This window comes from Dromaius novaehollandiae, chromosome 9, assembly GCF_036370855.1.
Source record: "Dromaius novaehollandiae isolate bDroNov1 chromosome 9, bDroNov1.hap1, whole genome shotgun sequence".
NCBI classification, from domain to species: domain Eukaryota; kingdom Metazoa; phylum Chordata; class Aves; order Casuariiformes; family Dromaiidae; genus Dromaius; species Dromaius novaehollandiae.
In genome coordinates, this window is record NC_088106.1 from 2,595,682 (window position 1) to 2,609,263 (window position 13,582).

At 39.3% G+C, this 13,582-nt stretch overlaps 1 protein-coding gene across 6 annotated transcripts in view; it reads left to right on the plus strand.

The window, feature by feature from the left end:
* Positions 1 to 13,582, plus strand: part of LEKR1 (leucine, glutamate and lysine rich 1) — a 75,575-nt gene that overhangs the window by 42,111 nt on the left and 19,882 nt on the right. For all 6 annotated transcript variants that reach the window (XM_064516523.1, XM_026096869.2, XM_064516524.1 and 3 more), the window contains 3 exons: positions 8,248 to 8,329; positions 12,688 to 12,765; positions 13,042 to 13,245. In XM_064516523.1, the coding sequence (XP_064372593.1) occupies positions 8,248 to 8,329; positions 12,688 to 12,765; positions 13,042 to 13,245 (364 nt within the window). The remainder of the gene's footprint in view (positions 1 to 8,247; positions 8,330 to 12,687; positions 12,766 to 13,041; positions 13,246 to 13,582) is intronic.

The following is a 13,582-nucleotide window of genomic DNA, read 5'->3' on the forward strand; positions in this document are numbered from 1 at the left end:
GCGAACCTCTCCAGAGAATCTGCTTACTGGGAAGCACTCCCTTCTTATATGTGCCTAAAACCCTGACCTTTTACTTAGATAAGACCAAAAGTTTCAGAAAGTGTCTTGGATTTTTTGTAGGATTTGCAGGAAAAGTAGAAAATTGCACAGCTTCATCATACATTCTTCTGAACTGATATCATTGGGAATCTGCTATGAATTAGCTGGAAAATTGATGGCTTCCAGAGTCACTGCTCACCCAGTGTGAGTGTATTTCACATTGTTTTTTTCACTGAAAACTTTACCAGTTGTTGCTGTTCACAAAGCAGAAACTGGGGCTTTTACTCAACACCGTGCTGTTGGCCAAGAGTCTGGGTAGGATGCAACCAGGGCGGCTAAATTGCTGCAACCCGTTCCCAGTCAGGCTCAGTGCCTGGTGTTCTCCAGGCGCCGGGGACCATATAAACATGGGAAGTCACACAGATAAAAAGCAGCAGTTACCACCTTAGGTTCTTCAAGATGTGGGTTTTTGCGTATGCCCTGTGCTGTGCCACCTCAGTCTCGGTCCTCCTCACAAGAGTCTCACTGTAGAGAGTATGTTGCTGCTAAAATGCTAGGTGGTAGTTGAAGCAATCTCTTCTCTTACCTCTTTTATCCCTTTCTGAAGACAGTATTGATTGCAGGTGATGTCTGAAAGGCTACTGGAGACCAAAAGTCTCTGTCGTGGTAGTGTCATTAGGTTCACGTGCACCAGCTATGGGATGGGCCTCAAAGAACCTCCCGTGCTCTGCCATTTCATAAAGTAGGTGAATAGTCACTAGAGAAGTCTGTCCAATTTTCACATTTTTAATGGAAATGGTCATTGAAAGGAAGATGATGCTGTTAAAAGTGTATACTAAATATAGTGAGGTTTTGTCCAGGTCAAAAGGCTTGTTGCACTGATTTTTCCAGTCCTCCTTACCCTAATGACCAATTAAAAAAAAAAAAGTGAAACAAAACAAACCCCAACTGGTCTTTAGGAGAATGGATTAATGACAGTAAAAATGATCAAACAAACTATTTTCTAGGTTTTATCCAGGAAGAACTGTGCTTTCTTGTTTAATGCCTGGAATGAATGTCCTGTGTCTGGAAGGTGTCTAGCATATACTTAGAAATATACCTAGAAATAAAAATGTTGATGCTATGAAAAGTCACTCCAGCAGCAGGTTTCCGTAGTTTATGACTGTAGTAAGATAAATCGTGAGACACAAAGATAAAATTAAACATGAAGAATATTGAGATGGATTTGATTCAGAACTGACCAGGACTGGAGTTCCTTTAAAATGTAATGCTGAGGTTAGAATAAATATTCTTAAAACTTTTAAATGAGTATCAATTGATATTACAAAGCATGAATGATTTTTGTCGATTTTGCTTATGTTGTACAGAACATGTTTATTTTCATTACTAGAGAACACTGTTACTTAAGTATTTGAATATAGTATTTTTCTTTATTTAGCAAGTTTCTATTTGCATAAGTTTCTATTTGCATTACCATTCTTCTTATTAGCTTCCTCATTTTTGTTATGTTCTTCAAACCCGATAGTAGTTTTATTCGGTCTCTGTTCAGTCGGCGTTGCTGCTGCAAAGCTGCTGTTGATTTCAGTGGGAAGTCTCTGCAGAGCCTTGCAGAAACCAGGCATGTGATGGAATCCATCCACTCGTTCATGAGAAGCTCCTATCCAGTGCTCAGTCATTGTGAAAACTTCCCAAAACAAACCAAGTAAAAGAAAAAGCAGAGCTGAAAGACCACCCAAAGTACAAGAAGCAAAATAAGCATCGTCCCTTTCCTTCGCCTTTATTCCCGAACTCATTTCCATACTCCCACATCTAGCAACAGGGGAAAAAAGGCCACACTTACTGCTAACTACCAGAGATCTTCTAGAATCACAGACTTTTTTTTTTTTTTTTAAAGTAACTGTCAGGATCAGGTGTTTGTGAACAGCTACCCTGTCAGCTTCACAGTCGCCATGGGAAGAAAGGCTAAAGGCTCTCCTTTTTGTGCTTTTGATCTACAATAATTTGACATTTGCTTAATCTGTTTGAGCAAAGCAGTCGCACTGCAGTAGAACTTGCTGTTACAAATTTTGGATTGTTCCCACATGTTCTGTCTAACATCTGCTTGCTGTTTGAAGGCACAGTTTCCCCCTTTCTCTGTAGGCATTCAGAGCCATTTACTTAATAAGCCAGTGCCAGAATGAATGACAGGAAATTAAAGTCGAACTATTTAGCTTTGGAGAACTGTACAGAACAATACCTCACTGAAGAATGCCCCGCTGAAGAAGCTAAAGTAAACCGAAGCGGCTGCAGGTGGTCTAATCTGTCCGCAGCGTACTTGGCCACAGCTTCCCGTTCCTGGAAGCGGCGAGGATGCTCAGCTCTCAAAAACAAACGTCGCGGCTTTGTTTGGTGCCTATTGTGCAGCTCTGCAGTACAGATCACAGAGCCTAGATAACTTGGTGACCGCATGACTCTGATTACAATAGGAGCTTTGTCATGGCGGTTTTGGAACAGCCGAGAGGAAGTTTTGGCAGAAAGCACTGTCACACAAACACAGTTTTAAATAGTCAGAAGTTGTCACTGATTTATCTCCATTGCTCCTCTGTTCAACTGGATGCAGGGAACCGAGCGAAAACCGGGTCGGCCTCCCAGGCTTATAGCCGCAGTAGTGTGAAGGCACTAAAACATTATAACCAGTGGTTCCCGGTGCTCTGACAAGCAGTTACCCTGCGCTGACCATTCCTCGTGGTCGTGCACCGTGCCGGCAGACCTCGGAGCCCCGCTGAGAACGGCTCTCTGGAGCGACCTCGCACCGCTCTCGTGGCCCGGTGGAGCACAGGCAAGTCGAAGTGCCCGGAGCCTGGTGTCGGGGCAGGAGTGGCAGCAACAAATAGGGGCAATTGCAGGCTGCAGACTGCAGCTTATTTAGTAAATATTATTCCAGATGTTGTCAGTATTCAGTGAACCAAAATGGGCTGCAACCATGCAGATCTGGGAATAGCACTCCCTTATTCCAAGTAGGAAAAGAGAAGATACCAGTCTCCATTGCTTTTCCCTGCAAAAGTCAAGGTCAGCCACTTTTTTTTGTTGCTGAATGTTGGTCCTTGGCCATGTCCAGCTTATTAGCCTGGCGGTTGAGACAAATACTTGGTGAAAATAATCCAGGAGCAAACCCTTAAAAGCGATGCTATGAGGAATACTGAGAATTGTACAGCCTCCAACAATTTGATCTTTTCAGGAAGATTCCTTTCTGATGCCTGCAAAGCCATGTATTGCTTAACTCATAGCAAAAGAAAACACAGTCGTGATATATTGAGATGGGCTGGGGAATGCAAGTGAGAAAACCAGCGAACCAAGTTTTGGCTGATAGTTTGCAGCGGGGTAGCCTGTGATCTCGGTAGGATCCCGGCGGCTGAGCACGGGGCAAGCGAGGTGCTGTGTGGAGGAAGGGCTCTTTGAAGAGGTGCCTGCCGCTGTCGTTCCTCCTTCACCCACGTCTGCTAGCTCGGATGTGTTGCTCTGCAGCGTATCTTATGGTGTGAACATATGCTGTGTCTACTCTTGCACAGAGCAGTGCTTTTTAATGGCTTAGATGCAGTATTCAGGAGATCTTTTGGCTTTCCCCTCGGCCGACGGCGCACTCGTACCAGGGGAAGAGCGCGAGTGCCGGCTGCTCCCCGAACTGGGTCTGCACCAGGATCTGCGCTTTCGTGACGGAGACCTGGGGCAGGGCCTGCTCTGCAGAGGTAATAAATGCCATTTGGAGCTCTGTGCGAGTGAAGGTTAACTTAACTTTTGCCAGACCTTAGCTTGATTTATGTGCGACGCTTAATTTAACTTTTGCCAGACCTTTTCACTTTCCATTTCTTTTTAGCATTGTCATGGGAAAACAGGCCTTCCCAGAAAGCTGGAAGGATCTTCTTCCTGTGTTCTGAAAAGGGTCAGTCTCTACGGATTTCTGAGCCTCATTTGTAGTCCAAATGTCAAGGATAGGGTGGTCTCAGGTAGAACTGTATTTAATTGCTCTTTTGATTTTTTAAGCTTCTGAAAGTCTAGTGTAAATAATAGGTATTCTCTGCTCACTGAATGGAGAACAGATGAGAGTAAATTACTATTAGTAGGTAACAGTAATAGTAAATAATGCTAAATTATTATCTATACTACTTATGATGTTCTCTTCCTTTTAATAAATGCAGCTTCCAGAATTCCCAGAAACTCATGTGTGTTTGTAAATCATCTCATTCTGAAGCCTTGGGGAAACCCTCCCTCCTTTGAAATCTTAAAATAGTCTGTGAAAGAAAATTTCTGGGCTCTGTTGGAGCACTACAGTTTATACTGATCTAGCTGCATTTATACAGGCTTTGTATTAGTTTGTTTCTATTTTCACACAGGAAAAAATTATACCTGGTGAAAATTTTGTACAAACAAACTCTCACCTGGATTATATAGTTTATGAAATGTGAAAAAGAATTTGAGTTACCTGTGATTTGATAGAAATGTGAAAGTTCCCACAGCTCACGGAAACGCGGTGTAGTTGGGCACGCGCTGCTGAGTACGGGAGGCCTCCCGTATCCCTTGGGTACCAAGGAGCTGCTTTGCCGCGGCCTCCGGTCGCCTGGCAGTGCTGTGCGGATGCCAAGGAGGGCGGCGATGGCAGAGATTCACCTGGAAATAGTCCACCAACGTCGTTCCCCCCCTTCAGACCCTCTCAAATATGTCCCTTGAAAACCAGATGTCAGAAATTATTGGAAAGGCAATAATGTAACTAACTTAGATATTTGTAAGGAGCCATAATTTCTAGGATCGTTTTTTACCTCCCGTATAACTCCGTGCAAGGTATTTTGTGAATATCTGTGAGGAATAATGTACATATTACAAGCCAGCAAGTATTCACTCCATTCAAACTTATTTCACATTAGTCAAATAGAAGTTGCAACAGAGCATGCATAGAATTAATTTTAACCTGTGAATTCTAGCTTTTTACTGATAACATCTTTTCAGTGGCAGTGCCGTTGTAGCAATTCCTTTAAACAACCTCATCAGTAAGTTTGAAAATTTTTGTATTTAATAGTTTTCTTCTTTTTTAGAACACTTATTCCTGAAAAACTGTGGGGTGTAGAGAATATGCATGAATATGCCATTTTTTGATTTCATGAAAATAATTTGTCAGATGTAGAAATGTTTGCTTATTGCTAATCTCCTGCTAACATGTTCTGGGGACAAATGAGAGTGCTGGTTACAGACTCCCCAACCTCATGTATTCTTTCTACAGCTTTGAACTAGAATGTTTTTCATACAAATAGATGTTATAGGTAGAAAAATATAAGCTACTTTTCATAGCTTTAAAAATACGTTTCATCACAGAACTGTGAGGACGATTCTCCTCCTCCTCCCCGTGGTGCAGCCTCAGGACGTGTCCCAGCTGCTTAGGAGAGGAGCCCTTTTTGCCGCTCACGCTGGCAGCACTTTGTGAGAAATGCAGTTACTGTAGAGAGCAACAAAATCATTTTGGAGAAGATGATACCTCCGTGCTGCTGGGAGGCTTTGTTTTCTGAGTGTCCTTTTTAAGAGTCTTCTGAGAAATGGTCCAAGTGTCATTTGTACATTTATTTCTTCAAGAAATCAGTGAGTAGAGTTTGGAGGTGTGTGTTCTTCTGCTGTTTAACGCAGAAGTACTGGTACATCCATAAAATTGGCAAAAGTAAATTTAAACCTGTGGTTTTGTCTGGCCAGTGATTAAGAATGTATTCTTATTTAAAAAGTATCCTATTCTGATGCTGAATTATTTTTTGTGGACAACCGGTCACCCAGTGATAGGACAAGTTCTTAAAAAGGGACTAAAAAGCCCATATTCTTTAGGGGAAAAGCTCTTGGAGCAAATAAAGTGATTCAAAATCTTCTAGGAGTTCATATTAAAAAAAAAAAAACTGGAGTGAATTTTGGGATAGCTTTGGCTGTTCTATTCAGTATGTGAATAGTGTGTCGTGTTCCTATGCTGTAGTATCACAAGTGGTCACTTATTTATAAAGCATGACCTGCAATACTCTGGGGAAAAAGAGAGAGATAATTTGGTATAACAGATGATAATGAAGGCTGGAGCCTTGGAGAACAACATGAAAAAATAGACTACTTCAGAAATAATAGCCCCTGAAACGGAAAAAAATACAGAGCATGCAAACAGTGAAGCAGAGTCACTGAGGGGAAAAAAATAAGAAAAAACTCTGCTGTCTGGTTGGAGAGGCCTCCAGCAAAGTTAGCTGTGCTTCCTGCTGCGTCCAAGATCCACGTTTCCCCACAGGAAAGTATTTCAATCTCAATTTTTCTCCTAGAGCTTTCACCTATGTTTCCAGATGAGATAACTTACTTGCATAATCTTGAAAATACCTTTTTTTTTTTTTTAAACAGCGTATCATTATGGACTCTAGATTTTCCAAAACTGGCACCTGCAAACCTAGGGGAATATTCCCACTCTGTCATTATCCGCTGTCATAATAGTTGCAGCAAATGACTGACGGCACCTGAAAAGTCTTTTGTTCCCAAACCTCTTTTTCCATTGCAGTAGGCGCATAGTGCAAGTTACAAAAGTTCAGGAAGTTCTTGTGTCATAAATAATGACTTTAAGAATATGAATCAACATTAGATTTGGCTTCTTGGAGGATATTTAAGAGGTTTTGAAAACTGAGGATTTTGATACTCTGTGTACCTAGAGTTGACCTCTGGAGAGGAAGTCAGCTGTTTTAGTTTGCATTTTGGGGAAAATTCTTGCTTTTTCTTCATTTCTAGGTTCATTGCAATGTTCTGTCATACCCTGTTTCCAGGGATATGCCCTTTTTTGTAGAAAGAACTTTGATTTCAGGTCAGTCTTAAGTTTTCTTGAAAGCCAGCTCTCCTTTCATGGACATATTTACATATGTTCATGAGGATCAGAGTCAGATGAAGGTTCATGCTGTTATGTTATGGGCTCCAAATCTTTACGTTATTACTGTGCTAAGATTTCAGATTTAATTTTTAAGGTTGTATAGTGCTGTGCCACAGGTAAAACTCTAGATGAGATTTCTTTGATGTATAACTGTATACAGATGTATTTGTTGTCTGAGACAAAATGGTCTAATATATATAACTAAAGGATTTTAAGTAATCTTTTAAAATTAGTTTGCACACACAGACAAATTAACAGATTTACTTGTAAATGGTGAGAAAATTCATTCTGTTCCAACAAGGCTGTGTTTTTGCATAGCACATGCTTATTGCCGGTGTGCAACAAAATGGTTGATTCCTTTCAAAGTGCAGGACTGAATTCTGTCTTCACTGCAAAACCATGTTGGAAGAGACCGGGGTTGCTAAAAGGGTCGAAAGCTAATAAATCGAAAGCATTGCATTGTCTGTTAGGAGTAAATTTGTTGGTTTTTCATTGAAGTGCGACTGTACAAAATGAGTGATGTTTAACTACTTTTATCATTACTTAATGTTTTCATAGGAAGATTTTTATTTTCCAAGTGGAAAAAAAAGAATTAACTCAATCATATAGATGAAAAGTGCTGGAATTCATACTGGAAAAGGACAACGGCTGGTTGAAACTGGTGGATAATATGTTCAGAATGATAACATTTATCTAAGAAAGCCTAGGAGAAAATATGTAGGAGCAGTAGGCCAGTTTCAATATTTTATAAGAAATAGCATTTGCAGCTTATTCTCATGTCGAGCCTCCTGCATGCTTTTGCTCTCAGTATTATGTGCAATTATTTTTATGATTTAAAGCATTATGCATCTACATTTAGCTGAATTTGATGTTTCCTGGTAGAAAGAAAAAAAATCTAATAATAGCAAACCAGTTTCGTAATATAAATTCAATCTGTGCTAGCATAAAAATAAAAATTAAAAGACTGTTTTAAAATGAAGTTTATAGCAGTACGACGGCTTTCCAACTTTTTCAATAAAAGTAATTTGTTATTCCTAAGGAAATGTAAGCATCTGGCTTGTATGGTTGTAAGCAGTGACAAATCAATTCAAATACTAAAAATCTTAAAACTGTACTGTTTACTGGGATGGATATTTTGCATGGTTCAGAGCTATGTGGTACTGGAGTGAACTGGCTTGCCTCTTGCAGTTGGTGAGCTCGTAGGTGGGGAAGAGGAGCTACGTATCTGGGGTGCAAATAAACGCAACATGTACAGAAGTGAATTATTTTACTATAAATGCAGACATGAAACCAATGTGTTTTAATTTCAGATTTAACAAATCAAGTAGAAATAATTGGACTCAAGCTTCAGAAAGTAACAGCTGAAATGGACCACTACAAAAAGCTGCTAATGTAAGACTTGGATTTGCTTGATTATTCCGCAATTGGGCATAAAGCTGTAATTGAATGCTCTCTGCAAAGAGAGAGCTGTGCTGCTGCTTGTCAGGGTGGTTTGGGAAGGTTACGACCAGTAGAGGAAATATTTTGTCTTCATATTGAATAGTCTGTATTTGTAACTGACTGAGCATGTCTATGGAAGTGGGGATTTCTTTCTCCAGCTGTGTTTAATGATATAGCAAAGAGGAGGGTTAAATCGGCTATATCTGACACTTCATTTAATGCTCAAGTTTAGGATAGACTTTGTGAAGCCCACATAGCTTATGGACTAGAAACGTATGTGGGAAGTAGCTGACGTTCTAGATTTGGGGTGGAGGGAAGAGCGTAATAAGACTATTCAGAAACTTTATTATTTAATCAGTGACTATGATTTTTTTTTATTATTTTTACCAAATGTAAATTCACTGTGAATATTTCACCTACATCAGTATGTTGTTACGATTTGTGATTTCACTATGTTATGCCTATGGTTTCAGATAAGAGTATACAAAACCTAAATTAACAGAGAAAGAAAGTATCATCAAATACATGTCAGAGCTGTTGAAGCACACGGACTGAGGGGATAGTGCTCCTCACAGGGCTGCTAACAACTGAGCCGGAGCTGGTATATGCCCCAACAGCGTATACGGCATGCCCGTGCCCGTCCTGGCCCGGCGGGTGCCCGGGTGTCGCTGGCAGCTGGGCTCTGTGTTGAGCCCTGCTCTCGGGGGACGGCAGGCCACTTACCTCTGCTGTGGTCCAAAAGTGAAGGGAGAGAAGAAATGAGCCCTTTACCAAAACCTGAGGAACTAAAGGGAGAGGGTACACCTCTTTTTAACTACTGTTTGCGCTGTTGCACACTGTTCTTCTGGGTTAATTTTTAAACATAAGAATGGAAAAAACGATGTGACATGCCCATTTTTTTCCAAAGAGCACAACCCTGTTTCGAAAAGCGAAAGGAGGAAGGAGCTGGTAATGTGGCTGTGATAAAACCCCGAGTCTCCAGCTGAGCGTTTTTACCTTCTCCGGCCTGCGTGCAGCAGGCTGTTGGCTCACCTGCGCTTCCCCTGAGCTTGCTGCTTGAGGCGTTGCCTATCAGCCACCTTCCGGCTGGTGGCCGAGAAGGGGGGACTCGGAGCTGGGACGTTTTCCAAAGCTTCCCCCTCCCCGCAGGGCTGCTTCCATTGACTCCAGCAGGTTCTGTGTTAGACCCGCCAGATCTGAGCTGTAACCGCCTGGGCCCAGACCGGTTACTGAGTCCGGCTCTGCTTTACTTTCCGTTCGGGATTGCTTGCTTTACTGGTGGGCTCTTCTCAGAAGAGCACAGTGGTAGGACACGGGAGAACGGACACAGCTCAGAACATGGGATATTCTGCCTGGACAGAAGGCAAAGCTTTTGCATCATGCGGTGACCAAACCCTGCAAAAAGGGCGTAGAGAGATTGGCGGATCTCAGTCCTTGAAGGTGCTCAAACCCCAGCTGGGCCTGGCCCTGAGCACCCCGATCTAGTCAGCCCTGCTTTGAGCAGGAGGTCGGATCGGATGGCCTCCGGAGGCCTCTTCCAAACCCAGCTGTGGTACTTAATGGGAGTTTTTTCATCATCTTTAAAAGCTGTAGGTTCAAAGACCTGAGTGCTTTTCTGTATTTAAAATGCACTTTGCTTGCTTTCTAGAATAGCAAATAGTTTAGAAGTCACATCAGCTTTTCTAATACAGTAATGAAAATAAATGTTACTGTTTGAAATATTAAACTCCAGTGATGAACTAGTGAGGCCCATCTTAAGAGCAGCTATTATCACGTTTTTAATAGGTTTTCCTGAAATTTAAATGATTCTTTTATGATATGTACTTTCTGTTTTCAGTTCCTATATTCAGAGATCATAACAAAGTTGCAAATATTTAGAATGCTTAGCAACAAAGTATTTAAATGATAATGCAAGTATTAAGTGTGAAAAAAAGATTTCATGAACACAGTTTTATACACGCTAAAGTGCTTCCAAATGTAATACTAAAATTTCAATGTAATATGGGTACAACTGAATAAAATAACACATTCTATATTTGTTTAAATATAAATATGAGGTTTAACTGTGGTTATTAATTGGTGAAATGATGACATAATGACTAGAAACCTTCAAAGTTTCCAGCCCTCTTACCTACTAAATTGTAACTTGTTCCTTTTTATCCACATCTTACTTGAAACATTCATTGGTGTTGCATAGTTATACTTTCTTGTTTGCAGAAACAAGAACTATAATCCTAGATTAGTCTGAGATTACATTGAAAACGTAAATTGTATTACTTCAGAATGTTAGAACTAATGGGACGCTTTGTTATCTGCCTTTTGCCTTCTGTAGATTTTTCTGAGAATATTAGTTTTTTATCTTTGTCCTTTTCATTGCAGACTCAAAAATACAAATTATGAATCTTCTTTAGTAATAAGGTGAAGAGATATTTAATTTAAAATGAGCATGTTGACATAAATCCAGTTTTTGTGTAGAAAGAAGAATGAATTCTTTTTGATTTTTTTGTAACTAAAAATTTAAATTCATTTATCATTTGATCAGAATCTCTGTACCCAACTTATTCTTCTGCAGGACGGTGGACTGCTGTTATGTGGAGAGGAGATTGTTCATGCTCAGTAATCATCAAGAAATGTTATGGGCAGTAGTCTCTCTAGTCTTCACAAAAAATTCAGTCTCAATGGAGTACTTAGAATAATGTTACTAATTTTCTGCCTTATTCGCAAATAGAAAGCAGTGAGGTGTAGTTGCAAAGGCTACTGAAATTAGCAGCATCTGTTCTAGTGACTTGTGGCCTTGTTATATGTTATTATCTGAGATGATGGCCACAGAAATGGTCACCATAGAAATCATGATCAGATTGCAGTCAGGAGATTTTGTAAGTTTGTAGGAGATGAAGACAAAGATTTAAGGAATTTTTAAGATGCTACTGTTTCACATTTGTGCAAGTGCTCTGGTTCTTCAATTACAGTAGATAACTTCTTGGAACAGTCTAATTTTCCATCTGGAATTGTTAGTAAAATATGCATCAGGATTAATTGGACATTTTTAAAAACCTCTTCCTTGAAATATTGATGTATTTCTTAAACTCCTTGCTTTCTCGAGCAAAATATTTAACAACATCCAAATTTTTCCTGTTTAGACACACACTCTTAAAACATCTTAGCTATAAGCACTAAGGAACTGTGTGGATGGGGCTGGAAACCCCATCAGATGTCATCAGAAGCAAACTGCTTCAGATTTAACTCGGAAATAATTATTTCCTCCCTGATTTAGGCTGTGCTGGTAGGCTGAGATTGGGACAGTCTTATCTGGCTTGCACAATATGGCCCAGATCTTAATTAGAGCCTCTGTGGACTATCCTAGCACAAGTATTACGTGCTACTATTACTAATGATAGCTAGAAACAAGATGTCTAATTCATTTCTTATAGGTCTATAATTAGAAATTTTAATGGAAGACTATTCCAAGTTTACGAACACAAAAACCGTTGCAAAAAATTAGACCAAAAGTTCATCTTCTGCTGTATCCTGTTTCCAGCAGTGGCTATTAGCAGATATTTAGGAAAAAAAGTAAGAACAGAGCAAGTATGAAATGATCCTTCCCCTAATATATCTTCTGACAATCTGTTTAGAGACTTCTGAAGTCAGAGGCTGCATCCTGTTGCAGAAGTTTAATAATGTTAGAGAACCTATTTTTGATGAATTCGTCTAATCTCTTTTTAAATCCATTTTTTCTTCTGGCTTCCATAACATCCCATAGGAATGCGTTTCACAATTTACTTTTCACATAGTACAAATGTAATCCCTTTGCTTGCTTATTTAAACTTGAATTTCACTCTTGTTTTCACTAACAGCAACTCCTAAGGACTGGCCACCAGTTAAGAATAGTCTCTCTCTCAAACACATAAACATCATTTGTTGTTCTCTGTGTGATCCCATATAGTGATTTCATAAAAATGTGTATGTAAAATTGCATGCATTAAATAGTATGGTGGGTTAAGGCAGGAATTGAAATATGTTTATCTTTTGTGATTTTAGCTCTCCAGATTTATTTACGTGAAAACTTGCAGAGGGAAAAAAAAACCTATAAAACATTTTTTAGACTCACAGAATCATAAGATGATATAGTTTGGAAGTGATCCACCCCTCTCAGTGCAGGGACAATTTAGAGCAGGTAGTTCAGGATCTTGTGTTTAATTAAAACAGAAGATACAAGTTAGATAATAAATGAATAAATGATGTTCAAGTTATTGCTTAAGTAAAGACTATCATTTATTTGGAGAAATGTTCATTTTTTAATATTTTCTTAGGATGAAATCAACAGAAGTTGATGTCTGTCAAAACGAACTGAAAAAAATGAAATATGAAAATGGAATTTCTGAATCAAGGTAAATTTTGAAATTATGTGGCATAACATGATAGATGCATTTCTGAGTGATGAGAGTGAAGAATTTTATGATTTTAGTGTAGCTTTTATACAGTCACTTTTTACTATTTTCAGTTTCTAGTTTTGTATAAGTCATTAGATTTACCTTTGTAAAAATTTATATACTTTTTTGCCTAACACTTTCTTTTCTATGTAAAAATTATTTCAGTCCATTTAGTCTGTCTGTAAATAAGAATATAATAACTCTGATGCTGATACATTTTTATTTCGTCTGTAGACTTACAAAAGAGCTAAAGGAAAAGGAGGAATCACTATTAATCTGCCAGCAAGTATGCAAACATTTACAGGAAGAAGTGGCTGAGAAAGAGAGGAAGGAAGAAGATCTAAAAAGAAGAACCGGTCGATCAGAAAGTGAAATAGAAACGCTTAAATCTCTTCTTAGACAAACAGAGGAAGAGGTGGTGATGTTGAAACAAGAAAGGTAATTAGAAAAGAGTCACCATAGATAATGTAATTTAACTGTACATTCAGCCTAATTTTTCTTTTTGGAAATTTATTAAAAATACAACCTTCCTCCCCTGCCAGATACTCAATGTTTCTTGCTTTTATCACTAGCATCTGTAAAACACCAGGCATGCTTTGTGCCAAGTGTGTGGAATAACTGTCACAGACTGATAAATTTCTAAGCAGAAGCGGTGTTCATAGTTTTTAGTGATATTGCTATATTCCAAGTTATTGCAATGCAATAAAAAGCCAACTTTAACCTTGAGACTAGTGAAAAACCAAAATATTAAGGAAGTGATGGACAGTTTCATCTT